Consider the following 25,162-nt stretch of genomic DNA (forward strand, 5'->3'; position numbering starts at 1 on the left):
TTCCGTTTAGCTGAGGCTGAAGGGCGGGCTGTTGGTGGGAAATTGACCAATCGTAACGCGTAAGAACAACTGAATTAACCAATCAGAATGGATTGAACCCAATAGTTGATAGTTGGGTTTTGTTGTCCTGAGCTTAGCCTCTCAGGCTGCAGCTACTCACCGCCTGTGGTCTCCTGATAACACACTTATTTAGGGTTAGGCTAGAAAGAGTTAACGTTACGGTTGGTGTCTTTGTTTGCGTCTATAGATCTTCAACGGAAGCAGAGAAAAGGCGCTGCCAGAGACAAACTGAAGGCTCAGGTCACGAGCGGGTTTGCCTGTGATTTGTTTACGTAGCTGAGGTTGACAGGCAGCTGTGTCGGTGTGTGTGTGTTTGTCAGGCCTGCTGCCTGCAGTTAGCCACACCAGCCACGACCAGAGACCACAGCGGAGAGAAAAGTAAGAAACTTTCAGAGTCGGTGTTTATTCTTCATTGAACTCGACGCGGCGGCTCTCATGTGATAACATCAGCCTGTTTTCCTGCTTTTGTGGGGCCTGTGTCTTCTTCAACAAGTTAGCAAACTAACCAGCTGTTAACCGGGAAGTTTACTAAGTCGCTAACCAAGCTCGCTAACAATGATTAGCTATCCAACGATGAACTACTCGGAGAAAACGTTCTTCTTGGGATACATTTTCTTTCTTTTACTATTTTTAAATATTGTTGTCAGCTTCCTAACTAGCATACACATATTTTAGGACCAATAAGTTCGTGGTTAGCAAATAGCAGGGTGTGCTAGCCTGGGTGAAAATGATTGTCCTTTATGGGTTTGTTGTTTTCGTGCTGAGAAATCTCTGGAGTCGGTGCTGGCACGTCTGAATAGGCTCAGATCCACAAAGGTTGATGCGGCAGAAATAGCTGGATTGGACACTGCTGCCTGCAGTATTTTTCATGCACTATATCTGTCATTGCCAGCGAGTTTTGTCTGTTATTATTGCAGGTTACTTTGGCAGGGAAGCAAACTGTGTCATGATGGGAGTATTCACTGGGTTCTAGATAAACAGGGTTTTGTCATTAAAGTGTGTATTTAAAAGTAGTATTATACTGAGGTAAGATCTGACTGTATGCTCTTTTCCCTGTCGAGCAGATCTGAGAGCTGGTAATGCACTGAGGCCACAATGGAGACCACCGGCAGTGCCACTGAGGGAGACCCTTTGAAGAGGGGAGAGGACGGGGCAGAGACGGGGACGGCTCCCTCTGCGACAGAGCTGAATAAGAAGAGTTGTAAGGAAGTCCTGGGTTTTGCCAAACTGACCCACTGGCGAACCGCAGTCTTCTTCCTCTCTTTGTTCCTCTGCCTCACCATCGTGTTTGCCTTCTCCTTCATCATCCCCTGCCCCGTCAGACCACAGTATCTCATCACCTGGAACAGGACTTTCTTTCAAGCTGGTGCGTACGATCGCTTGTGCGCCTTTCTATGCTTGGTAGTGTTTCAAATGTGGAACTAACTACTCTTCCCTTCCTTCACGGCCACAGCAACCTATGACTTCTTAGCTTTTGAAGATGCAAGCAAGGACAAGGTGATGGACGTCCTGTTTGTCCTCAGAAACACAGAAGGCAGTCAGAACAACACATGCGCTGGTGCAGGTATCAAGTGTTCTACAGTTTCCCCTTAACTCTTTGAGGAAACAAGAGTTGTATCGCTGACATGCTCTGTGTGTTTTCCAGGCCTTCCCTCGCCGTGTGTGTTTGTGTTAGCAGTGGATGGGACAGATGGTGAGACCCTGTGGGAGCGTCCGCTGGCTCCTGAGTTCCACTGGGCCCAGTGTGGTCTGGACAAAGAAACAAGCCAAACCTGGGACTGTCTGCTGTCCCACTCTGACCAACTCACAGCTGTTGACAAATACACAGGTTAGTTACTCAGTACTTCCTGTCTGGATTACGTATACTATAAATTACATCACATTTTCATGTTGTCATTGCATAAAAAAGTTTTCTACATAAGTAAATAAGTCATTTTTATCTTACCACTTGTGCTTGTTAAAACAACACAAAACAGTGTTAGGAATTAACCGACAGCTGCAGCTATAGTTGTAAAACCACAGAAACTCAGATTGAGAGCTCTGTTTCTGTGTGATATGTGTGTACAGGTGACGTCAGGTGGCAGCAGCCTCGGCCCTCTGGTCTGCAGAGCACTGTGCCCGTTCTTAGCGTCCCTGACCTGGACGGGGACATGGTCAGCGATGTGGCTCTGGTGGCATCTGACAGCACACAGGTAAACATCAGCGATGTTTATTACTGCTACATGTATTTCTTTGCTCCTTGCTCCACTCTTGCGGTGTAAGGATTGAGTCACATTGTATCGTTGAGTTTTTTTCTATAATAATCTCCTGCAGCAGGACTCAAACATCCACATAATAAGTATTTGCAGTGAAATCATCTCTTAATATTTCAGCAATATACAGCTCATCCAATTTCAAAGTGTCTCGGCTCATCTGCAGACTCAGCTGGCGTTCCTCTCAGGGAAGACGGGGGTCCAGATTGGTTCTACGGTGGTTCTTGACCTCACAGAGGCAGCCAACCATCTTCTCCACCGCACCACAGAAGACGCTCACTATGTGCTACTACAAAAAGGTTTGTATCGGAAATCAACTATGACAGTCGCAACAGGTTGCCGCCCATCTGCAGTCAGACCAGCTGAGTCTCTCCTAATGGAGGCATGCTGCATTGCATCCAAGTAATTTGACAAGTGTCACAAATTAGAAGCAGGCCAGCTGCTCTGAACTGCTCTAAAACAGTCAGATTCAACTTAAAAGTGTCCCCAGGGTGCGCGCTATTTTGGTCAGGAATTGTTCTAAGTAGAAAATGGTGGCACTTGATCAGAGTGGAAGGGGAGTCATGAGGTAAAGTCACAGTCTAGTGATGTAGCTTAGTATTCAGTAAGTAGTTCTGTGTGCTACATTCACAAAGTTCCATTTTTATTCACAAAGGAGTGTTTGAGGATGTGTTTAACCACCTTTCCTCTTAGTTTAGTTTCATAAAAATAATCACGCTCACCACTACTCTTACAATAAAAGACTCCTTCACCTTAAATTCTATATTCAGACAGTTTTAAGAGGTACTGATTTATTATGGCAGCTGTGGTTTTGGTTTCTACTGCTGTACGTAGATGGATGTCGTGGACACTTGATGGCAGTAGTGAATAATCTAGTGCTCATTCACAGACACTGGCTTGTATGGACTGGCACTGTGGAGGATCGCTGCCAAGGCCAAAGCAGGGATGGAGGTGGGCCTCAAGAAGGACAAATACTGGGAGAAGAATGCCGCTGCAACATCTGGCTTTGTGCCCATCTACGAGTAAGAAGCAGCCTTCATTAACCTCCTAATTATCACTTCAGCAACACAGCTCGTCGTCAGTGAGACTTTTATTTCTGCTTTGTAGGTCTGACTCGGTGAAACAAGTGCTCAGGGCAGGAGAAACGGATGATCCACCCAACCTGCTGATTGTAACTGGGAACGAGGTGGCATTAGTTGATGGAAAACAACTGAAGCTACTGTGGAGATTCAATTCCAGCTCAATCCTCAGGTATTTTTAAATAGTTTAATATTTTTTTTAATATCACCCAAATTAGAGCTGAAATTATTAGTTGATCAATTTATCAACAGAAAATAAATTGGCAATAATATTTTTGGCTGGACATCGAATAGGCCTTTTTCACTGCAGACATTTGGACTTGTCACAGTAGGAAGAGTAGAGGTGTTACTACTCACATTAACGATGGCTCTGTCAGCTAAATGGAATCCAGCCCCCATTGCTTTTCCTACTGTGACAAGTCAAACTGTCCTCAATGACAAAGACTTATTGTGTAATAAAATGCAGATACAGACGTTTTATGGTACTTTTTTGTTTTGAGACAGTGCTTTAATTATCAGAGTAAACCATATACTGTCAGGCTGGTTGAGTCAGATAAATCCTGTCCTCTGTTCCCATTCTTTCAGTCAGCCCTCCTTCGGTCACTTTAACAAAGACAACGTACTGGACGTTGTGGTTGAGGAGGATGTTGGCAACTACACAAAGAGGGTAAGGCTGTGACTCTTACATTTTATTTCTGTGTCCGGCTTTCGGTTTGAAGTCTATGTCGACTGTACCGCCGTCTGTCTTGTATGCAGGTTGTAATTCTTGATGGGAAGTCTGGAGGTGTGCTGTGGGAAATCAGCCTCCTGGCCACTCCTAACTCACCGAGACCCGCCTCAATACACACCACCAACTCCTTCTCAATCTTCGTGTTCTGGGGCACAATGCCCTCAGGAACCAACTCAACTGTAAGTATGCTGCCTGTATTAAAATCTGCATGTAAACAGATGTCTCACAAAGTGATAATTAGACTCAAATGTTGCCTTCCAGGTACCATTAACCAGTGAGCGATGTTCTTACATGCTCCATCCTCTCTACTCCAAAGTTCTCCTGGAGTCATCCACCTCCATGGACCACATCATAGCATTTAAAGGTGCTGTTTGCTCTTACTTTTCCTCTGATCTAACAAAATGTTATTGAACTACAGGGTGTGTCAGTGGTTGGAGGGATGGGGAAACACAGGGGTCAGCTCTTGTGTGTGACTGGATTTTTTTTTTTTAATCTTAGCCACCCTGTTGGAGCGTGGACGCCATGCTGCCTACATCCTGCTGACAGGTCCCAGGACGGAGGGAGCCGAGGGCACCGTGGTCCTCAGCAAGCGAAAGCTGAAGCAGGACGTCCCTTACAGCAAAGTGCTCCGTATTGACACCAGCGGAAGTTCAGAGACCAATGAGGACATCAAAGAGGCCTTCAACCGTCTGCGCTTCAGCGAATGGTGAAAGGACCAACTGTCATGTGTGCAGTTAAGTCCTCTGTGTTAAGAAAAGAAAAAAAACATTGTGGAGGAGCTGACTGTTCAGTGGCATGACTTGATTCTATAAACCAAAGTGTGTACACTAGCTATGACTTTCCAACTGCTGATAACCAAAAGAAATCCTTTGTGTTTAGAGACTTGGCGGACTTGATTTGACAGGGTTCTTCCGTTACTCTCCACTGGACAAACTGGTCCAAAGAGCTAGTGTTCCCTGACAATCACACAGCAGGGACTGTTCTTCTCCTGCTGACAGACCTGGATCTGCCTTGCTGTATTGTTTCTAGCACTTTCATGCATCAATGCAATGCTCTTTTTTTTTTTTTTTGTAACTGCAGAGGCTGGATTATTGACTCTATGCAACTGGGCTTTAAAAGATGGCAGATGCGCGCCACCACCTGTGTAGTTGAAATTCTATAATTGTACAATCATAGGGCTTCTTTCCTTTTTGGTAACTTTTCTCAAAACTGTACAGTAAAACAGACAGATGTAAATTGAAACTTGAAATATGAGAAACTCCACCAACCTTGAGGTATACTTTATGTGGTTACATTTTTTGTTACGTATGCTGGTTGTGAAAATATTGATAGGGCAGTCTTGTAGTCAGTGGTACTGTTGTTGACGATCAAGACAAGTATGTGTAAATCCAAGATGCTGTAACTGGTGTTCTTTAACGCACACTAACTAAACCTGTGAGTCGCTCCACGCTGACTCTCAGAGGTTCTTCGTGATATGGAGTTATTGCTGTGGATCTACAGCTCCTTTTTATGAAGCTGTTTTTGTTCTCTCAGTGATTTTTATTAGTTAAATAAGTGAAAATGAGGTTCTTGTTTTTGCTGTATATTAATATATTCAACCTGTGGGAAGGGACTTTGTAGGAGCTGGCTTTTCTTTCTGATTTGACATGTTTTTGAATTTGAGCAATATTAAAATATTTTAAAATTTTGTTTGATCTCAAAGACGTCTTCATTATGGGAGCTAAGTGAAAGAATACCTGAGGTAGCTTTCTAATTGTAGCAATTGAAGTTTAAGTCTTTTTTTTTTTTTTTTTTACATTCTTAATCTTCATATAATTTCTGATCAGCACACTGGTGATCTGGCTCCAGCGACCCTGACGGATAAGCGGTATAGACAATGGATGGACACTGGTGATCTAACAGGCTCTGGATCTTTTTTCTTTTTTCTGTATTCACCAAACAATTGCAGGAAGTTTGTGTATTTTATGAAGGGAGGTGCCTCATGCCAAATACTTTCATTTCAATAACAAGTACAGTGTCACATTAACTTGAGAAAACAAACTAATTGAATTTAGAAAATATAATCATCTCATTAAAACTATTTTTCATCAGCAACAGTTTGTAGCGTCCCATTCAGTAGTATAGGAGACCTTTGACCTCCTGCTGTCCCTGGATGTCCGGGACTCGGTCGCATATCACAGGGGATGTAACTGCTGTACAGTTTACGCCCTGAATAATTACACAGCACGTCGTTTCCTCGCTGACTCACAGCTGCGGACAGGCGCCTGCCCCCCCCCCCCCCCCCCCCTGCTAACATTGTGAATGGAAAGTCCCTCCTTGTAGGGAAACTGGATCAAGAGTAGCGGCCCAGCCCGCCTGACGTGTGTGGGAGAAGTGGAGTGAAGTGGAGCTGGACGGACGCATGTGCTTCACCAGTGAAGTGGGTTGACTTTAAGCCAGAGGCTCCAGGCCGCCGTCTGCCATCAGATCGGGGACGTTTGGTGCATCTGAGGACGCGCAGCCAGCCAGTGTGTTCACACATGAACTGTATGACCAGTAACACACACATTTACAAAAGCGTCCCCACGTGACCTGGCAGCTGTAATTCCTGGACAGTTTAGATAAAATGATCCTTCACGTTATGTTGTGCCATGACACAATATGGAGTACACAGAGCCTTTTCCTTATGTAGCTTCAGCAAGACAAACACTGAATACTCGTGCAAACAGCTATGAATGATTAACAGAGGCAAGGAATGGCAGAAGATACTTCCGCGTTGAGAAGGAAAGTTCACATCTGTGTGTGTGCGCAATGTGGTGATAAACACCATGAATCAACCCCGCTCTCCTGCTGCCTCTGCTCATCCCAGCCGCCTCTCACCCCCACGGACCTGAACAGGTAGTCTGGGCTGTCAGAGCGCGTCTATCAGTCACTTCAATGTGACCTGAGTCCGCCATACCGTTATGATGGGACCGCACGCCCGCAACGTCTCCACACCGGCGCGCGCGGGCAGTGCGCACAGTGCTTATCAGAGGAGCGGCACACTTTCACCATCCGGTATAAAAGTCACTTTGAGCTCCAGCCTGCGACTGCTGCCACAGGTAACTTCTACATGCATGTCTGAATTTTAATAAGTCTCTTTCTTGAAGCGCTCCGCGTGTGTTTTAGAGGTTTCTGACCATTAGGAGGGAATAGTTATCATTAAAAAAACTCTGCGTCTGGAAATGAAAGCACGAGTCACACTTGCGTTTGTAGTGTTTTTTTTTAACCCACTACCTTTATTTTACCTTCTAATAGCAACTAATCACCTCAGAAGAATATGGTGTTATCCGTTTGTATTAAGCAGAGAGGAATCAGGAGGAAAAGCCTCCACGGGCCAATTGATCAGCTGTCCGCCGATATCGTTCGCGTTCGGTTTCGTCTGTGGTTTTCACCTTTAGTGGTAAGATTCCTGTGATTATTAGGAGAAAGTCTGGTAGTCGACCGCGGGTATAGTCGTGTGTAACACCATCGATTGGCTCTGAGAAACCAGAACCCGATAATAAGCTCTGCATTTCTAGAAACATCTTTCAGGTGACGCATGCAGCACCCCAGCAGTCTCCCTAACACAGTCCTCTGCTGAGGCTGTAGTCTGCCCACCTGTGCTGCACTTATCGGCGCATCCATGTCGACCGTGCTTGTCTGTTTTTGACTCATGATCACATTTTATCATGTATTTTATGATTGGTGACAGAAAAACAGCATGTTGCCTTTTGCACCCCGCAGTACCCACTGATGGTTATCTCTTGACAGAGGTGAAAATGGCTGAAGACATCCAGACCAAACTTAACAATTATCGCACTGCCCCCTTTGACGCCAGATTCCCGAACCAGAACCAGACCAGGAACTGCTGGTCCAACTACTTGGGTAATGCTGCATTTCAAGGTCAAAGCTGCTAAGGACATTTCTCTCCCTTCTAGATGGAGATAAAACAGCCAATAAAAACTATGAGGACAAGCAGAAAATATGATAATAATGTTTGGTGTTGTACTTTTGATGTGCTAAATCTAAGTCCAGTGAAGCACAGGTGTTTTAGATGTGTTGATCCCTGACATCTAGGCTGCAGGTAATCCAATTTAACCTTTCTTGAGGACAGCTGACTTGACGTTTCCCCTTGAGATTTCCCCCTGGATTGAGACCACGTTTTATTTTGATGATCATTGTTTTTATTTCTCTATTAATAGACTACCACCGCTGCCAGAAAGCTCTGGAAGCTAAAGGAGTGGACATCACCCCCTGCGACTGGTACAAAAGGGTCTATAAATCACTCTGCCCCATATCCTGGGTAAACATTTTAAACATATTAATCTTTTTTTGTTTTTTAACGAGACAAACCGCTGTCCAAAAAGGACACTGGGAAGCTGAAGAGTAATGGCAGAACATACATGGTACTCTCCTCTATGTGGGCTGAGTTTGTTTAGCAGGGGTCAAACAACTTTATCGTTCCCCGCATTCCTGTGTGTCTCTGCTCCGTCCTGAGAATCAAAACAGCGTTTCAGGCCAAAATTAGAGATAGGAGATTTTCCTCCTTTAAATCATTCTCTTGGTGTCTTAAAGTAAGTTTTCCTCTGAATTGTTGTTCCTTCAGGTCCAGAAATGGGATGAGCAGAGAGATGAGGGAACCTTTCCAGGAAAAATCTAAGACTGCCATCTGCGAAGCCGTTGGCCTGCAAAGATGTGATCTTTTCAGCTAAATGTTTGTATAAGTGGTGGGAGACACCACGCCATTCCACATAAATACTATTAAATGTACGGCATGTTGTGCATTAAAGTATCTCAGGATATATTTACGTAGCTCAGTTGTCCTGTTTTTTGCCTTTACGTTGAGCTGCTCAGCCCAACAGAGAGTTACTAGAGACTTTGTGTTGATTCAGAACAATAAGGGTTAAAGGATAAACGTTAAAGTCAGAGCATACAGGCCTTTGCAAAGCTGAGATGACTCATTCACGCACAGTAAAGGAGGTTTTATCCGTTGAGCAGCTCTTTGTAGCCGGGCCATGCTTTCACACTGGACAGTCCAGACAGCCTAAAAAGAGAACTTAAACACACTGCAAACTAACATATTTTTTTACATTTTATTCATTCAAATAAACCTACATCAAATATACATATTTAATCAAGATTAGAAAAATAATTAAAGTATTTCAAAACACTAAATGCCACACGTACAATAATAGCCATCACCCTACAGAGCAGGACTGGGATACAGAGTAATGACCATTGTTGCTGTTGGACCAAATTAAATACATAAAACTGCATTTCATATACAATTTACTCCCATTATGAGTAAGGAGTATGAAATAGTTTATATTGGGGCTCAATGAAGCAGTAAAAACTCCTCCGAACTAAAGTATCTAACAGGATGATAACAACAGCTAATGCTGAAGAGATGTTTCCATGCAACAAGTTAGTACAGTAAATATTGAATGAATAGAACAACACCAACTACCAAGTATTATGACGGTAGAATCCGATAAATCCCTTTTTAAAGATCATTCTTCTCAATTTGAGGTAAGGTTATAGTATTTGCATATTAGAAGTTGCCTGTTACTGAAACTACTCAAAATCAGATGTAGATTTTTTTTTCTATTTCTAATCAAATTACTAAAACTGCTTTTACTGGCTCAAGAAAAGTTTTCTATCATAACAATCTGTCTAGAGCAACTTCAATAAAGGTCACTTGGATTGTAAATAAGTTAAGTTTTTTTTTCTACCTGATGCAAAGCAGAAAAAATATCCTGACCTAATTTTGTGAAGCCGAATATGTCGAGTGAGGAGTCTGCAAGTTGAAATGTACAAAAATCTGATCGCTGTTCTGTTTTTCAACTACGAGTGTTACCACTTTAGCCATCGATACAAATCCTCCAAAAAGGTGAAAACCTCTCTGGAAGCGCTTCCCCAAGTAAAACCATTAGGCTCTGAAATATATTAGCCAACACATATAAATTCTTACTGGATATAAATTAGTGTCTGCATAGCAATACGATTGGTTGGTGCACTGGCGTAGTGTGAGTCAGCTCTCATCCTCATCAGGCAAAGAGCTGATCGTCTAGGCTCGTCAGTGGATAAAAGTCATTAACAAATGTAGCATTGGCCACATCCTGATGTGAGAGTGTATTCATGTGGCCTTGCAGCTTTTTTTCCTTTTTGTTTTTAAAGTATGTACATGCCACAAGCAGCATTTAAATATGCAGCACAAAAGTCACAAGTAGCAGCCACAGATATAGTGTGTAGTACTAGGCACAATAATAGGGCTGATAAAAATGCAGCCTCACAGGTTTATCCTGGCACTGAGGGAGGGACGATTGGGGCAACCGTACAGTACGTGTTCAAGATTACATGTATCTAGTGGGTGTGTTTTCACAGCAGGGGAAAGGGGAGTAATCCAACCATAAAGTGGAATCCTGTGTGTGTGTGTGTGTGTGTGTGTGTGCAAACCTATTGTTATCTGTGCAATCTCTGTCCTCTTCAGCGTGGACCATGTGAGCCACCGTAGAGCTACCATTACAAATCGCGGCTAGGTTGCTGCTTTGGGTCTTAATGTGTAGGAGGTTTTCAAAAGTCACCCAGTGAAAAGTGGGCTTAAATAGTTAGCCACAGTTCTTCCCTTTTAGTTCTGCGCTCTTTGTATGAGCACTGAATCCACGTGTGTCTGATGGTCTGTCTGTCAGTACCTCCTCTTCCCGTGTTTCCCACCATCAGTCATGCAGGTTTTAGGCCGAAGAGCTGCAATAAGGCAGAGCAAATAAGGCATTATTACCTGCAAATTAACTTATATTACTGATTGAGGAGTGACATTTTTTAATTGGTGACCAATGAAAAAGATGCCTGAGTTAAGTCCAGTTGTTGGCTTGACTCACCTGGATCTGCTGTCTGTTTCTTCTTGTTGTGGTGGACTATCTGATTCTCATTGGTCATCTTCACATCCTGATCCTCCACATAATTACTGCAACACAGCAAGTACACAGAGACACAGCAGATATATTTAAATCTGGAAAACCAGAGCAGGGAGCAACACAAAATGGAGGGCTGACTGATAACAAAGCTTGAAGCCAGCAGGTCCAGGCCTTGAGACCAAAGATGGGGCTGGAGAGGTAACGAAGGGGGGAGCGGAGGTACGGAGGTATCACAGGTTAAGTGTGTGGTGAGGAAGGTGTGGGATGGCTGGGGGACATTTGAGGGCACTGGAGGAATCTTCAGTACAGGGATTGACCACAAGGAGGTGCTGACATGGGGCTTTCAGAGGCTCTGTTACTCACTGTTGGTGGTGCCTGCTGCCACGGGGGCTGAAGTGGAGAAGAGCACATCTCTGTTTAAGCCAACTCAACACTTTGGGGCTGAATCTAACCTTTGTAATGCCATTAGTGTCTGTGTTTTAGAATAATTCTGGAAAAGATGCAGGGTTGACCTGTACTTTTTTTTGCACAATCAATCAGACATTAAATGGAACAGTGAAACATAGTTACATCCTAAGAATGCTGGGTACCTGATGACAGTGTTCCTCTCACGGTGTGCAATGTAGGCGTTGTCTGTGAACAGGATGGTGTGGTAGGGCACCACTGGATTACAGGTAGGCAGAATGCCCCGCGCCACGTGGCTTACACAGTCCAAGATGCCGTTATACACCAAAAGGTCGTCCACCAGCAGCTGTACACACACACAGACATGCAGATTGCTGCTTGAGGTCCAGATGTAGCAATTGCAAAAGCAATTGCCACAGCGACAGCAAACAGAGAGGCTTACCCCAAACTCCTTCACTCCCCTGTGTGGTGTCTTCGAGTAGTTCCACAATTTGATCATGGACACCGTCACCGGCTGATCAAAGATAACGTACACACGGTTCACCTGTGTGGAAAGAATCAATACACTTACACAGTTATCCTGGAAACCTCTCCTCTGACTCTGTTAAATGAATGTACTGTAGCCACTTCCTCTCCCTCTCAAATCCTCACCAGTCCGGGGAGCACCGGGGCTAACCACATGTGTCTTCCGTCGCTGGTACTGTTGACTCCATCTATTAATTTATCTGGTGTCCTCACGTCACCGCTCACGTTGTCCAGTATGTTCACACTGTCTGGAAAAGCAGCAATGTCTGGTGGACATAATGTTGAGGAACAGACACAAATTTCTACCCATTAATACTTCAACAGCTGTTAATGATTTACCGCTTTGGTCACTTGGTAACTGCACACATCCTCTCTCTCAATTTCACCAAACCAGGACTGATTGTGAAGCAGCTCGACCTTTAAATTATAGCAATTACAGCATGATCATAGCATCTCAATTTGACCGGTCGATGTGAAGCCAGAACACAATAACCTCTCATGGTAACAGGGTAAGTTATAATATTCATACCCCTGGATTCATGCATTCATTACTTGTTTCAAATTTCTGGTCATCTAAACTGAGTGTTTGTGGATTCACACAACAAATTCTTTACCAGATTAAAAGTGAAATTTTTATATTCTAGCTACATGAAGGTCAATGTAAACTCATAAGAAAGGATACTGTTGTCACTGAGACCGATCTTCTTGTGGTTCTGGTCATAAAATTCGAGGCCGTTGAGGCCAATGTAGTACGGGTCTCCCCAGGTTGTTAACAGCTGCAGCTGAAAGATGACTGACAGATGAAGGTCAAGGAATATACAACACGTGTAACACACACAAGGCCAAAGGCTCTCCCTATTTACTATGTACAGCACTATATCTATCAGTGGATGAATTCTGAGTTTGAACTTTGTCCTCTATACAGTATAGTTCCCTAAAAAATCCCAATATTAGAACAAAAGAATGTAATGTCCCTGGCATTACACTACTTTCTGCAAACAATCCCATGTGCCATGCTCTGCACTTTATGAATGCAAAGTCACTGTACTCAATAGGGAGTGAATGACGGAGTGATTTCTGACACAGTCCTCATTTAAAATATTGATTCACAGTGGTACACAGGGGGAATGTTCAGGCTGGTCAATCCACATTAGGTACTACACAAAAACAGTAATAGAAAAAAAAATTGCTGGATGCAGAGTATCAAAGTGTTCAACCACATCTGTTACTGCTTTGAACTGTAATCGGTGGATCAATTGCTAATGAAAAAAATGTTTCAGCCCTCATGCAATAATATGCTTGTACATAAAAATGTAGCATGTTCATATAAGATGCCACCAATTTGAACAAATCCAAAGATTCAGCTGACAATGCAGACAATGCCAATAAACCACATCATAAGGATACATCCACAAGGCATGATGGGAGCTTCATAGTCCATGCTGGCCTGTTCTTGTTTCTTAGAGCTTCCTCTGAATTAGAGACAACATTTTAAGTGAGGAAATTCAGTTTTCAAACCTTCTCCTGACATAACACATCCAAATCAAATCTCTGGCTCCTACCTGTGGTAGTCCTCTGCATTCTTGTCATCAGTGGGCGTCTGGAGGAAGTCTACGAAGAGGATCTCCTGGGCAAAGTCAAAGTGACAGTTGCCTGGTCCTTTCCTGATCAGGAACCCCTCCGTTGGGGAGATGGCAACGTCATCCACGAACACATGGATCACTTTCACCTAGACCAGCGACAGAGACATTTGTATGTTTTTTATAGTATAGTCTCCTGCATAGAACCTTTCTTGTTGTCACTTATAGCTCACCTAAAGCAACTGACACTATGACAATGTTATCTAATTAATTAAATCCTATTCAGATGTTTCACAGTGTCTAGTATCATATTCTTTGATATACACATGGTTTACTATTGTAATCTAAAGGGAAACTGCATTGGTCTTTTGTAACTGCATCTTCATTGCATATACAGTTTGAGCCAGAAAAGTGTCTCACCCCTCTGTAGGAGTCCTCGGGGGACTTGTTGTAGTTCCAGATCCGGAGTCCAGCTATGGTTTGGGCCTTGCTGAACGACATACTCAAGGTGTGGAGCTCTCCATAGGAGAAAGGGATGAGCCACATGTGCTGGTCATCAGTGGTAATGTTGTGGCCATCTAGGAGTCTGGGTAATGAAAAGAGACATTGGAGAAAAAAACTAAACACAATAATGATCTGATCTAAGTCTGGAGTTTGACTCTGATATGAGATTTTTCTTGAGAGAGGTGTAGGGGGAGCAAAGGGTGGAAGAGTATGAAATTTGATGTTGAAATTTCAATAAAGAGAGTAGAGCTGGGGAACCTGAAACAATGATAATTCTCAAAAATAAGGTCATTCTAATACATCGACTGTTGTGTAAAAAACATGAATAAAAAAGTTTCAAATATCAGCGTATTCAACATTTTCACAAAACAAATAGTGTCAGACGTACTTATCAAGTGTGCGCAGGTCGTGCCTGTACTCTGGCAGGTCGTTGAGGTCCCTGGGCGAGGCAGCCATCATGCTGAGGTCTAAAAGTAAACTCTCTCCATCCTTCCCCACCACCTCCAATCCTGTCAGCCCCATGTAGTGGGAGTCCCCCCAAGTCAACGCCAGCTCTAGTCTAAGGCCTGGGGTGGAGGGAAACAGTTATTGTAAGTATAGAAACAACGAAAAAAGACAACTGAACATGTGATGACAGCATGCTGATTATCTACTCACACTTTCCAGTGTACATCCCAGGAATATGCTCCATGTTCTCCTCAGACTGACTCACAGTGGGGTTGAGGTGGAGTTTCAACTACAACAACATGTGAACACATTAAAACTGTTAATGATGTGATGGCTAATTTGGCTGAACTCAGTTGTTTGGATCTTTGTTTAGTTACCATAATTGGGAATTCGGTGCCTACATTTCAAAGCATTTGACCACAAAATAACTTCTATTAACACCTGCACCTGCTGCCCATAAAGCGTCTACTTACTTTGAGGTCTTCCTCTCGGAAACCGGCCTGTGTGAAGGGTCTTTCCTCTCCCTCTCCGTCCGCAGTGCGCGGTCTCTGCAGCTCCTCCTCAGACGCCAGGCTGTCGGGACCCTCACCTTCACTGAGGAAGGTTTCATCATAACGCGACATGGCCTCCAGGATCTCATCATCAGTGGTAAACAGGATAGTGTCACCAAACTGGTCCAGCCCTGAAGAGACATGGTGAGGAAAAGGAAAACTTTGATCAAAACTGACGCATAGGAGAGAAAAAAAAAGTTTGCGAGGGTGTTCTGATCAACTACCTCCAGAAAGTGTCCCAGAGGCCTTGGCAATCTCGCCCCGGAAGATGCACCTTCCATCCAGCAGCATTTCCACCTCCTTCAGTCCTCGGAAGGAGTGGATGCGCGACTTGTTGTAGTTCCACACGCGGATCATTGCCACCTGGTAGGGAGCTCCAAAGTCCAGGAAGATGGTGTGGCTGCGACCAGGGGTGAACGGTGCTAGCCAAAGATGCATGTCATCCTGGGTACGATTCACGCCGTCGATCAAGTTAGTGACCACACGTGGATCCTTGCCATAGGCCGGGAGAATGTTGATGTCTGGAGGGTCAGCACGGATGTGAGCAGGTTGTAGGGGCTCTCCACTGGAACTGAACACCTCAAGACCGTTGAGGCCCACATAGTGGCGATCCCCCCAGGTGGACAGGATGTTGATGACCAGCCTTTGGCCTTGGGGCAGCACCGGGATTTCAAACTCGTCCTCCCGCTCCATGGACGGATCATCATCAGGGCCTTCACAGACTGCCCCCTGAGTGGTCACGGAGGAAAGTGGGCCCTTGGTTGCTGTGGAGGCATTGACTGGGACTGTGGGTGGACCACGGGCCTGCCGCTGGAGGAACTCGTCAAAGATGTCACCTTCGAAGCCCATGTTGGAGATGCGTCCACGTTGGCATTGGTTGAACTTGGTGAGAGAGTCCCAGGACTCCATGAGGCTGTCATCCTGTTGGCTGTGCAGCTGGGCCCGAGTAAAGGACTGCCTCCTGCTGGCGCTCACCAATGACACTGGCTCATCTGCAGAACACACAGATTATATATTAATTACTAACAAGCCACAGAAAATAAGACAATTGTTTTAGGTCTGAAAACCGCTTTTACATTTATCTTCAAACATGGAACACAAGAGTGCAGTCATACACTAAATGTCTAATCTATCTAGTTATACATAGTTATCAATAACCCATTTCAAATAAAACTATATATTTACCAGTTCAAGTTAAGTGTTCACAGGCAAGATGAAGATATAAAACACACAGCACGGTATCCCTGGGGTGTATACTAGAAAGTATAGTTCTTTAAATCATGTAGTTTATTTATTTGAGGGATTATAATGGAAGTTTGTAACATGACATTTCCACAATCTTATTTAAGCTCAGACAGATATCTGTAGAGTCTCTAGTAAACTAAACGTGGTCATTTCATTTTTTTTTTTTTTTTTTTTAAATCAGTCCAATGACAGGCGTCACATAATGCTGAAACCTCACTCCATAAACACATGCTTTCATGTGGTGACAGTCACAAGCCAAACAAATGTATGTGTATAAAATCACATGACTCATAGATTTTGATAGAACAAATTGATTAAGTACTATAACTTAACTTATAACTCACTATAACTTGAAACATGGGAGGTATCAGCCTTTCCTACCTGTGTTTGACAGTGCAGTAGCTCTGAGTTGCTGCTCCTCTCTGGCAGTGGCTGTAGTGTTTCGGAACGAGCTCCTGCGTCCGCTGATGGGCCTGTCTGACTTTTGCTCCCCGAGCTCCTCCAGCAGGTCACAGCTCAGGTCCAGAGAGTTGGCCTTCCACTGACTCCCGTTCACTGTCCTCTCCATCCCCCTACACACTCGGCCTGGGTTGCACGGCAGCTCTGGGAGCATTGAAGAGGATGAGGCTGACGGAGATTTGGGCTCTGCAGAGTGCTGAGGCACCAGCCACCGGGGCCTCTCCCTGCTGGCCTCACAGCCCTCTGGCGCTCCTCTGTTCAGGGGCTGCAGCCACTGGGGGGCCACCCGTGAGGAGGACGGCTGGGTGGTGACTGTCTGCTCCATGGGTGCAGGCTGCTCCACCTGATGCCTGAGACAGAGGGGCTCTTCTGAGGCCGACAGGTCAAAAGAGTTCCTTTGTGTGGAGGAGCGATGAGCAGATAAAGCCCCCGCTGGTGAAGGAGTGATGGGTGGTAGCAGTGTGTGAGATTTCTCCTGCATGTCTATCATAGCCTGGCCTGCTGCATCTGATGGCTGTGGATTTGGACTGTGGTGACGCTGGGTGCTACTGCCCTCCCCACCCTTCTTGTCCTCATGACGCTGGGGGCTGACACCCCGTAGATTGTGTCCTGAAGACAGAGGGCTGGAAAACAGGGAGTCTGAGGCGTGGAAATCTTGGAGGTCAATCGTGGTGCTGTAGTCAAAGACCTGGTTGCCGCAGCCCTTCTCCAGCTCACCTTCAAACACCAATGTGCTGTTAAGGTACAGCTTTATATGCCGTGCGCCAATGTCAAGATCCTAAAAGAGAAACAGAGCTTCACTTTACTTGAATATACAGTCATGTTTAACAGTTTGCACATCGTTTAACTTTTGGGACCCAGCTGTGCTACAAAATGTCCCATTAGTCAAGATTTGAATATTTCACAAATAATATGATTTAACATTCTATGTCAAATAATTCAATTTAAGTAAAGACATGAGATGCAAATCAATTACACAGAAAGCATTTGGGGTAAATATCACACATTATTTAGCATTTTATGCTAGCATATTATGTCTTTGTTTTCTGAACAATATTTTGAGTACATGGTGATTCTAATTCAAAGCAACTAAAGCAGCTAATTCAAAAGCATAAAGTCTAAAAAGTATACTACTTTCATACATTCACTATTGAGTCATTTAGCTATATCTAGACAAAGAACGGTAATTAGCGCTCTCACAGACACAAAGTCATGGCTACCATGAAGAAATGGCTAAAACCCAACTTGGATCTGCTCGATCCTCTAGGCAGTAAACAACTATAAACCCAGGTTAACCTAGAACCTATTTCCTACCAACAGCTCCTTACCTTCCAGGTTCAAGACATCAAGCAATTCTAGACAGCTGCAGTAACATAGAAAGAGATACAATGGGGTTTTTGTACCCCTCCATATAAAGCAGTGAGGTTGAGAGGCAGAAGCCCACGCTTCCCCCTAACACTAATCCTCTGGGGCTAATCTCTCACTGTTCCACATTTGGACAGTCTGACTGGCAGCTCAGCCAGCCAATACTAGAAGAGAACCACACCCCTGACGTGACCACACCAATACAGTCACCCGTATTACAGTGAGAACACACAAGCATGTAGGGTTTATGAGCTCTAGTGCTACAGACAGCTAAATGAATAATCTCTGAACTCCAGAGAGGGATAAATCAAAGGATGTGTGGAACAGATTACGCTTGTGTTGGACGATTGTTATCTAACAATCCAACTTCTTACAAACTGTAATGACGCATGGAGAAAAATAAAAAGCACATACATTGAGGCTTCTGTTGTAGTTCCAGATTTTGATGTGAGATATCCCAAAGTCTGGGGAGCGCTCCGTGTTCCTGATGATGAAGTAGAGCTGGATGGGAGGGTGAAACGGACACGTCCACATGTGACGCTCTTTGGTGGTCTGTCGGCCCAAGAGAACAGACCAAATCATCACTTTGTCCATGTAAATAGCGAGATGGAACATCTTAAACTTGTATGAACAGGTCTTTGACACAACAGACAGGCATGAAAGCGCAGTTGTACTAAATAACATTAATGATGGCTGCAACCGATTTAGGTGTTCAATCTTCAGAGATTTGTTATTGTGCACATTTATTTACTCTCATGGCTAACTGGGGCAATAAAATGGAACGGAGCCATAATTAACTTAATTAGCAAGACCTGTGCTTTTTCTGCTATGACATGCCATGATGTGAAAAAAAAAGTCTTCTATACTTTTAACTTCAAAGAAAATTTGCGAAAGTGATGACGATGGAAAAATGCTAACAAAAACAATTAATGCAGGTTATACATAGTTCATTTTCAAACAGGATACTGAGTCAGACACCACAGACTCACTTTCATCTTTCCATTAACAAGCGCCCCCAGATTCCCAGGGTAGTCAGCGTTCCTGATGTCTAGGTCGTGAGGTGACACATACAGCTTCTTTTTACGGAGGCAGAAGAACTGCAGCTCAGTCAGCCCAACCTGCAAAGCGTTCCCCCAGTTTGACAGGATCTCCATGGTAACATACAATGCAGGGGTGACCTCCGTTGAGGACTGCCTTCTCTGCAATGAAATCACAAAACATTTACAAGTGCCTCTCTGTATTTATATCTCTACTGAAGCCAGTAGTATTAGGATTATTCATTCTGAACTGCGAGACGGTGTTACTGACTCACCAGCTGCTTGTTGTGGTCTGTTTTGACACTCTGAGCAATGTTGTAGCTGGGTCCTACTTCAAGTTTCTCCAAAGCTTTCAGCAGCCTCTGTTGTTGCCTGAACAGAAGGACGGCACCCTCAGCTCTGCTGCTGCATCTATTGTCCCTGACCTTACCATGTTATTAATGATGGCTGGCTGAGCACAGCTACACTGATAAATACCTCTTCAAGGTCGGAGGGTGCACACACCATAAATTTCTGTTAGCATTAGTTTCTGTAAAACACTAGTGTGACACTGCAGGATGTCCAGGATCACCACAAGTACTAGGTGTCCATCCATCCCTCAACACAGTATTGGTCAGCATACCTGGGGCCCATGAGTGTGATTCTCTGCATGGCCAAAGTGATGCTGTTGTCATCCTTGTCGTGGGTGTTGTGGTGCACTACACCATTCATCATCTGGTGTCCCCTGACCTGGATAGAAAGGACGCAAAACAGAGAAGTCAGACAGAAGCCAAATCAATAACATTATCACTACATTAAAATCAAGAGCACTTAGAGCACATGTGTAGTGGACAGTGACACATAATAGACTGCCACCTGTTGACAGGATAAAACACAATGTTTTTAATAAAGGCCTGCACAGGTGGAACATGTACAGTGTGGGAAAGGCAGACCGTGTTGCGGCTGAAGAGCTCAGGACTTTGCACTGGGTCGTTTTCTCTCTGGATGGCCTGGCGCACCCTGCATGCCATCTCCTCTGAGTCCCTCTCCTCGACGGAAGCCTTTCTGGCAGCTGACAGGGGCCTCTCCACACGACTCCTTGGCCCTTAAGCAAGAAACACAAAATCTTTTAAACAACACCCGTAAAACATGCCATCAAGCACACCTATCTACAGAAATATTTTAAAGGGGCGGTATTAAAAACTTAAAAAGGACTTACTCTGACCATCCCAGCTCTCTTTGGAAGGTGGCCTGTCTAATGTTTTGCTCTTCACCAACATAGGCTTGGTGGGTATAAAGGTGTCGATGTTTTCTTTCCTTTTAGCAGACAGAGAGCGCTCAATCTTACGACCTGAAATAATGGAGAACATTTCACATCAGGATTATATTGTGATATGTGTGTTTGATGTGATGTGTTTGTGGGCAAAGTCCCTCTGCATCCCATGGGCTGGTTATTTCAACACTTGGGCTGAGCACAGACAGCTAATGCACTGGCCTGTTCCCCATGTGTGCAGGTCAAGTGCTGATGAAGCAGATATGGAGGAGATGGAACCACTCTGAACAATTAAGACTCACCCTAAAAATCAATAACAAATTGACATGTGAAAGTGGATGCAGAAGCTTACCTTTAGGTGACGGTCCAAAGTCCAGAACAATGAGGTTTGCTGAGTCTAGATGGTTATGGGAACTGCTGGGCCGAGGTTTGGAGGAAGATTTGGAGGATGTGAGAGGCAGCCCCAGTTCGTCCAGACTCTCGGTGCTCTCCTCCCTCTCAATGTGCTCCTCCACCCACTCCTCGTCTGACTCCTCCCCTGCTGAGCCGCGGTTGCTCCGCCGCATGCTAACCTCCAGGCTCCGACGCAGGACCTAGTTTACAAATGTCAGCGTTTATGTACGCATCCATGCACACAGTCATTAGTGTAAGCACTCACAGGCACAAGCATACACACATGACAGCTGGCAGTTTAAGCATTCCCTTGATTTGTGTGACTACCACTAAAAAAACATCATAAATTAACACCTAGGAGCATGAAACTAATTTAGGTGATTTACTAAATCACCTTAACAAGATTAAATAAAACCATGCACATATTTCTTACCTTCACTTCCTCAAGGTTGAGAAGTACCTTCTCATTGTGCTCCTGATTTGCTTGGCCTCCTTGGCTCTCAGACCTGGAGCTGAAGGAGCGCGACACCTTGCAGGTGTCCCTTGGGGAGCAAGGACTACGAGGCGAACGTGGACTGGAGCTCTGTATGAAACAAGGTGATTGGATAAAGGGGAAATGGCAGAAATGGAGAGATGCTAAGTAGTACAGACAGCTGCATCTGACACATCGCCCCTCCCCTGGAAAAAACGCCCACACACACACAGGCTTTGTAGGCATTGTTATGTTTTCCCCCCACCTCCATGTCTACGCTTTCATATGGCTCAAAATCCTCGGAGTAGCGCTTTTTTGGGGAAATCAGCAAACTTGGTCCATCCTCTGTTCGAATTCTGACAGAATCCTGCATATATGACAAAAAAGGAAAAAATTAATATATGTACTTTGATAGGAAAATATTTGCTTTTGATGCATCAAGGATTACAATTCTAAATAATTATAAGCCTCTACCTGCACCCATTCTTTCCTCTGGACCTTTCCTGGGGCAGTGTGGCTCCTCTTCCTGTGGATCTGCTCCAGATTACGGCTATCTTCAGTTAGCTGGTGGGCGCTTCTACAGACATCTGCCGATGAGTAACAGCACAGAAAGGAACATGAGCAGCGTGTAGCCGACTACTGCCTCAGAGGAGAAGGAACACACAGTCGCTTACGCAGATGGTCCACAACACACAGAGGAAGAACGAAAAACTGGCTGCCAGCAACAACTGTCACTATCATTTAGTCACTGGTACTGGGCGTGGGATCATGCCATGAAAACTACAAGCAGAGGAGTGGTGGCTACTAGCTGGTGCTCCATATGGTCTAGGGATGTCAGCAGCAACAACATTGGACAGTGTGAGATGGTGCTTTCAACTGCAGTGTAAAATTAATGAATACTCAAGAATAATAGTTCCCCATGACAACAGAGAGGTAAGAAATATGAGGTCTTACATAAGAGTTTTTACTTTTGAATGTCTGTAGGTTTATTTTGGTCCACAGTGTTACCTGCTGTGCGCGCAGGCCTCCACGCAGGTGGGGAGGTGACAGCCTTGTGGTTGGAGCTCTTGGGGTGCTTCGTACTGGTTTCAGCATTGGCTCCGTTAAGATAAATGGAAAAACCTTGCTCAAGCTGTTCCAACTCAATTTCCCTGCGGTCTTTGAACTTAAGGCGCTTTAGGATCCTGAGGAGCAAAGAATTCTGGTCATTAACTCGACAATTATGAATAAAATTCTGGCAAACAGCGTATCACAGATTTGAGATGACTAAGATCAAGACTCAGGACTCGCAGGCGAACATCACATATATTTATGCTACACTAACCTCCACTAACCCACATTTCAGACGATAATTTTGTATATCTCAATGCAAGCAACTAATCAGTGCTCCCATTAGGCAGCACTGAAAGTCATGGGGGAGTTTTGCATCTCCTCTGTGAAACCCAATCTGTCTCTCCCCAGCAGCCTGTGCTAACACTTCACCTGTTTTTGTGCTGGAGGGCGATTAAATATTCATCCAGAGTGTCATCCACAGCAGAAGCAGGCTTCTCCCCTTGGCACGGCTTACTCTCCTTCAAGAACACGAGCATGAGTGCACACACACACATGATGTGTTAGAAAAGTCCACATCAGCTGTCTGAGGTAGACAGACGGTCACAACACACTTCATAGTTGCACTGGTATTCACATTCACGGGCTACAATCAAAACACACATTATTCTGTACATCACAACATTTATGCACACAACTTGCTCCTCTAGTCTCGAGTAAATAAAGCATCAACACAGTACATGCAATAAGCAAAGATGTGACGTTTACAGTGCATGGAAGATGGACAAAACACGATACAACTTGCAATATGGTAGCGTTTTGGTGCCAAATGTGCCTGTTCAACCATCTGGTTGTACAAGGGTGGCACCAGGAACAAAAAACATTCAGTCAGTGTCATTCCTGGGGTTAAACATGTGATGTAAAATGTTTGTAATGTAAAATATTTTCTTTCAACTCCATTACAAACCTTAACTGTGAACAGCTTGACATTTCTCAAACTTACTGAATAACACACCATTTGTTTCATGGTGACAAGCATGAGAGTATTTGGTTAACTCTGCAGGCCTCTAGTGATCATACGGCAAAAGAAGTGCTGAAAAACATGCATTCGCTGGAGAGAAACATTCAGTGGGGTCACTGTGGATCACTGTGGAATAATTCAAAGACCTTTATGGATCCATGCCATGTCAAATTTGGGGTCTTCTTTATGAGGAAGTCCTAATCTGTGCTCATTAGGTGTGAGCACTACAATGGATACAGAGTAACTGGAACAAAAGCTATTACATTGTGCAATAATATGTCTTTAGATAACACATACATAATACATCAAGTGCAGTGCTTTCACAGAACGTAGCATTGACAGTACAAGCCCAACATGTATTACATCAACCACTGCCTAAAATGAGAGCGTGATGAACAACTGTGTTTAGAAGACACACATAACAAGATTTGTTATTGTAAAAACACATTTGTCACATGGCCAAAATCCCATATTGAGGGTCCAAGAGACGCGTCTACAATCCTCACAATGTGAATTTTGATCAGCCATTGCTGCACTCAACTAAAATTAAATCATCCTGCCTAAGTCTTAAACACACTGGCCTTGACCCTCAGCCAGCGGTAAATCAAGAGAAGTGTGTCTTAGAAGGAGCATCAGTTGTCTGCATGAAACAGTCACCTACAGCTCATGCCTTTCAGTTTTCAAAAATCATCATGCAAAAAACGAGCAAAGAAAAATCACCAAGCCCTTACTGAGTTTCTACATGTCAACTAGGCTACAGCATCTGTGGATGTCAGGAGCAGGGGAGAGGCAAAGGAAATTGAAGGAAGAACAGAGAGTACTTGTTAGTGACAGCAGAGAAACAGAGACATGCACTGCTGCGATTATTGTCGTCAAAACTGGAGGACTGTGCAGCGTTTCACGTCAAGTGACATGGTGAAGTTGAAGCTACTGACAGAGCGGATGAGTCGGTGCACAAAACCATCTTTGCTTTACCTCGTTATCCATCGTGTGGCTGCAGATGATGCTGTTCACATAACCCTCCCCTGGATGCTGGAGGGGGGCGACGACTCTTCAGAAATACCATTTAAAATCTGTGCAGTGTTTGGTCGCCGCTGCAGGAGCACACAGACGACAAGCCCAAGGTTACCTGTGACATGAAGCCTAAATCATCCTTGAGTGTTGGGTTGAAAATGTCGCCCCACCCGCTGAGCGATTCAGCAGAGCCAAATACACAAGGTTATTACTGCGAGCCAAACGTGTCCCATCTCATTTCACCAGCTTTTCGTCCAAAGCCATGAGAAGCAGCTTCACATTAATGATAACCTCGCTGCGCGTGCAGGGAGCTGACAGATGTGAGGCAACGTCTGCTGTGTATTGATTTGTATAGCATTAATAGCTAACCTGCTAAACCATTTCTGCTTGTTTCAACGTTACACGGCTAGCGAATGTTTTTTGTCCATTTCCAAACCACTGTGGGTTAACTGTTTATCGCCTAAATTAACTCCTGGGGGGAGGAGGAGGAGGAGGCAAGGTTAGCAAGCAGCTCAGTTAGCATTCACGCTAATAACAAACTGAGCGGCTAACTAGTGTTAGCTTGTATCAAGTCAATATTAGCTAAACGGCACAAAAACTACCTTTTCCTCTCATACGGTCCTACACTCTTTACCTCGGTGCAAATGAGTATTAAAAACATACTTACTGCCTCTGTAAAACAGTATTTTTCTGGGCATTAGCTTTAAAATTAACGAGTCTTTCTGTGTTTTCTCATGTGCCCAGTGTGAAGAGTTGGTTGGTAACCAGGATAGCTGTCCACCAATGGAGGGAGCCGCTTCAGTGTCA

General features: G+C 44.3%; 3 protein-coding genes across 5 annotated transcripts; 2 read left to right on the forward strand and 1 right to left on the reverse strand.

The window, feature by feature from the left end:
• Nucleotides 1-275: 275 nt before the first annotated feature.
• On the forward strand, nucleotides 276-5,808 carry fam234a (family with sequence similarity 234 member A). The gene is made up of 12 exons (XM_070852394.1): nucleotides 276-438; nucleotides 1,125-1,426; nucleotides 1,514-1,624; nucleotides 1,706-1,888; nucleotides 2,128-2,252; nucleotides 2,479-2,611; nucleotides 3,202-3,334; nucleotides 3,420-3,563; nucleotides 3,977-4,058; nucleotides 4,148-4,300; nucleotides 4,383-4,485; nucleotides 4,620-5,808. The coding sequence occupies exons 2-12, from the start codon at nucleotides 1,156-1,158 to the stop codon at nucleotides 4,829-4,831; spliced, it is 1,650 nt and encodes a 549-aa protein (XP_070708495.1). The 5' UTR covers nucleotides 276-438; nucleotides 1,125-1,155; the 3' UTR covers nucleotides 4,832-5,808.
• Nucleotides 5,809-6,963: 1,155 nt separating this feature from the next.
• cox6b1 (cytochrome c oxidase subunit 6B1) lies at nucleotides 6,964-8,929 on the forward strand. Of its 2 annotated transcripts, none has more exons than XM_070851819.1 (4): nucleotides 6,964-7,201; nucleotides 7,893-8,006; nucleotides 8,324-8,424; nucleotides 8,728-8,929. In XM_070851819.1, exons 2-4 carry the CDS (start codon nucleotides 7,901-7,903, stop codon nucleotides 8,779-8,781), a joined length of 261 nt encoding a protein of 86 aa, XP_070707920.1. In that variant the 5' UTR covers nucleotides 6,964-7,201; nucleotides 7,893-7,900; the 3' UTR covers nucleotides 8,782-8,929. The 2 variants fall into 2 exon arrangements, with proteins under 2 accessions (XP_070707920.1, XP_070707919.1); XM_070851818.1 differs by having other exon boundaries at nucleotides 6,966-7,201; nucleotides 7,866-8,006.
• A 271-nt stretch (nucleotides 8,930-9,200) lies between these two features.
• Nucleotides 9,201-25,096, reverse strand: LOC139220238 (katanin-interacting protein). Of its 2 annotated transcripts, XM_070852312.1 has the most exons (28): nucleotides 25,023-25,096; nucleotides 24,317-24,435; nucleotides 22,753-22,841; nucleotides 22,279-22,454; nucleotides 21,745-21,857; nucleotides 21,536-21,637; nucleotides 21,232-21,381; nucleotides 20,758-20,998; nucleotides 20,352-20,483; nucleotides 20,086-20,237; nucleotides 19,776-19,882; nucleotides 19,429-19,525; nucleotides 19,106-19,315; nucleotides 18,531-18,668; nucleotides 16,674-17,529; nucleotides 15,272-16,039; nucleotides 14,970-15,178; nucleotides 14,707-14,785; nucleotides 14,438-14,615; nucleotides 13,966-14,131; nucleotides 13,528-13,694; nucleotides 13,373-13,437; nucleotides 12,648-12,758; nucleotides 12,092-12,231; nucleotides 11,883-11,984; nucleotides 11,626-11,786; nucleotides 11,000-11,085; nucleotides 9,201-10,865 (listed from the first exon to the last, which is right to left on the reverse strand). In XM_070852312.1, exons 2-28 carry the CDS (start codon nucleotides 24,326-24,328, stop codon nucleotides 10,807-10,809), a joined length of 4,866 nt encoding a protein of 1,621 aa, XP_070708413.1. In that variant the 5' UTR covers nucleotides 24,329-24,435; nucleotides 25,023-25,096; the 3' UTR covers nucleotides 9,201-10,806. The 2 variants fall into 2 exon arrangements, with proteins under 2 accessions (XP_070708413.1, XP_070708412.1); XM_070852311.1 differs by lacking the exons at nucleotides 24,317-24,435; nucleotides 25,023-25,096 and having other exon boundaries at nucleotides 22,753-22,859.
• Nucleotides 25,097-25,162: the final 66 nt, after the last annotated feature.

The sequence above is a fragment of the Pempheris klunzingeri genome, chromosome 20 (assembly GCF_042242105.1).
Source record: "Pempheris klunzingeri isolate RE-2024b chromosome 20, fPemKlu1.hap1, whole genome shotgun sequence".
NCBI lineage: Eukaryota > Metazoa > Chordata > Actinopteri > Acropomatiformes > Pempheridae > Pempheris > Pempheris klunzingeri.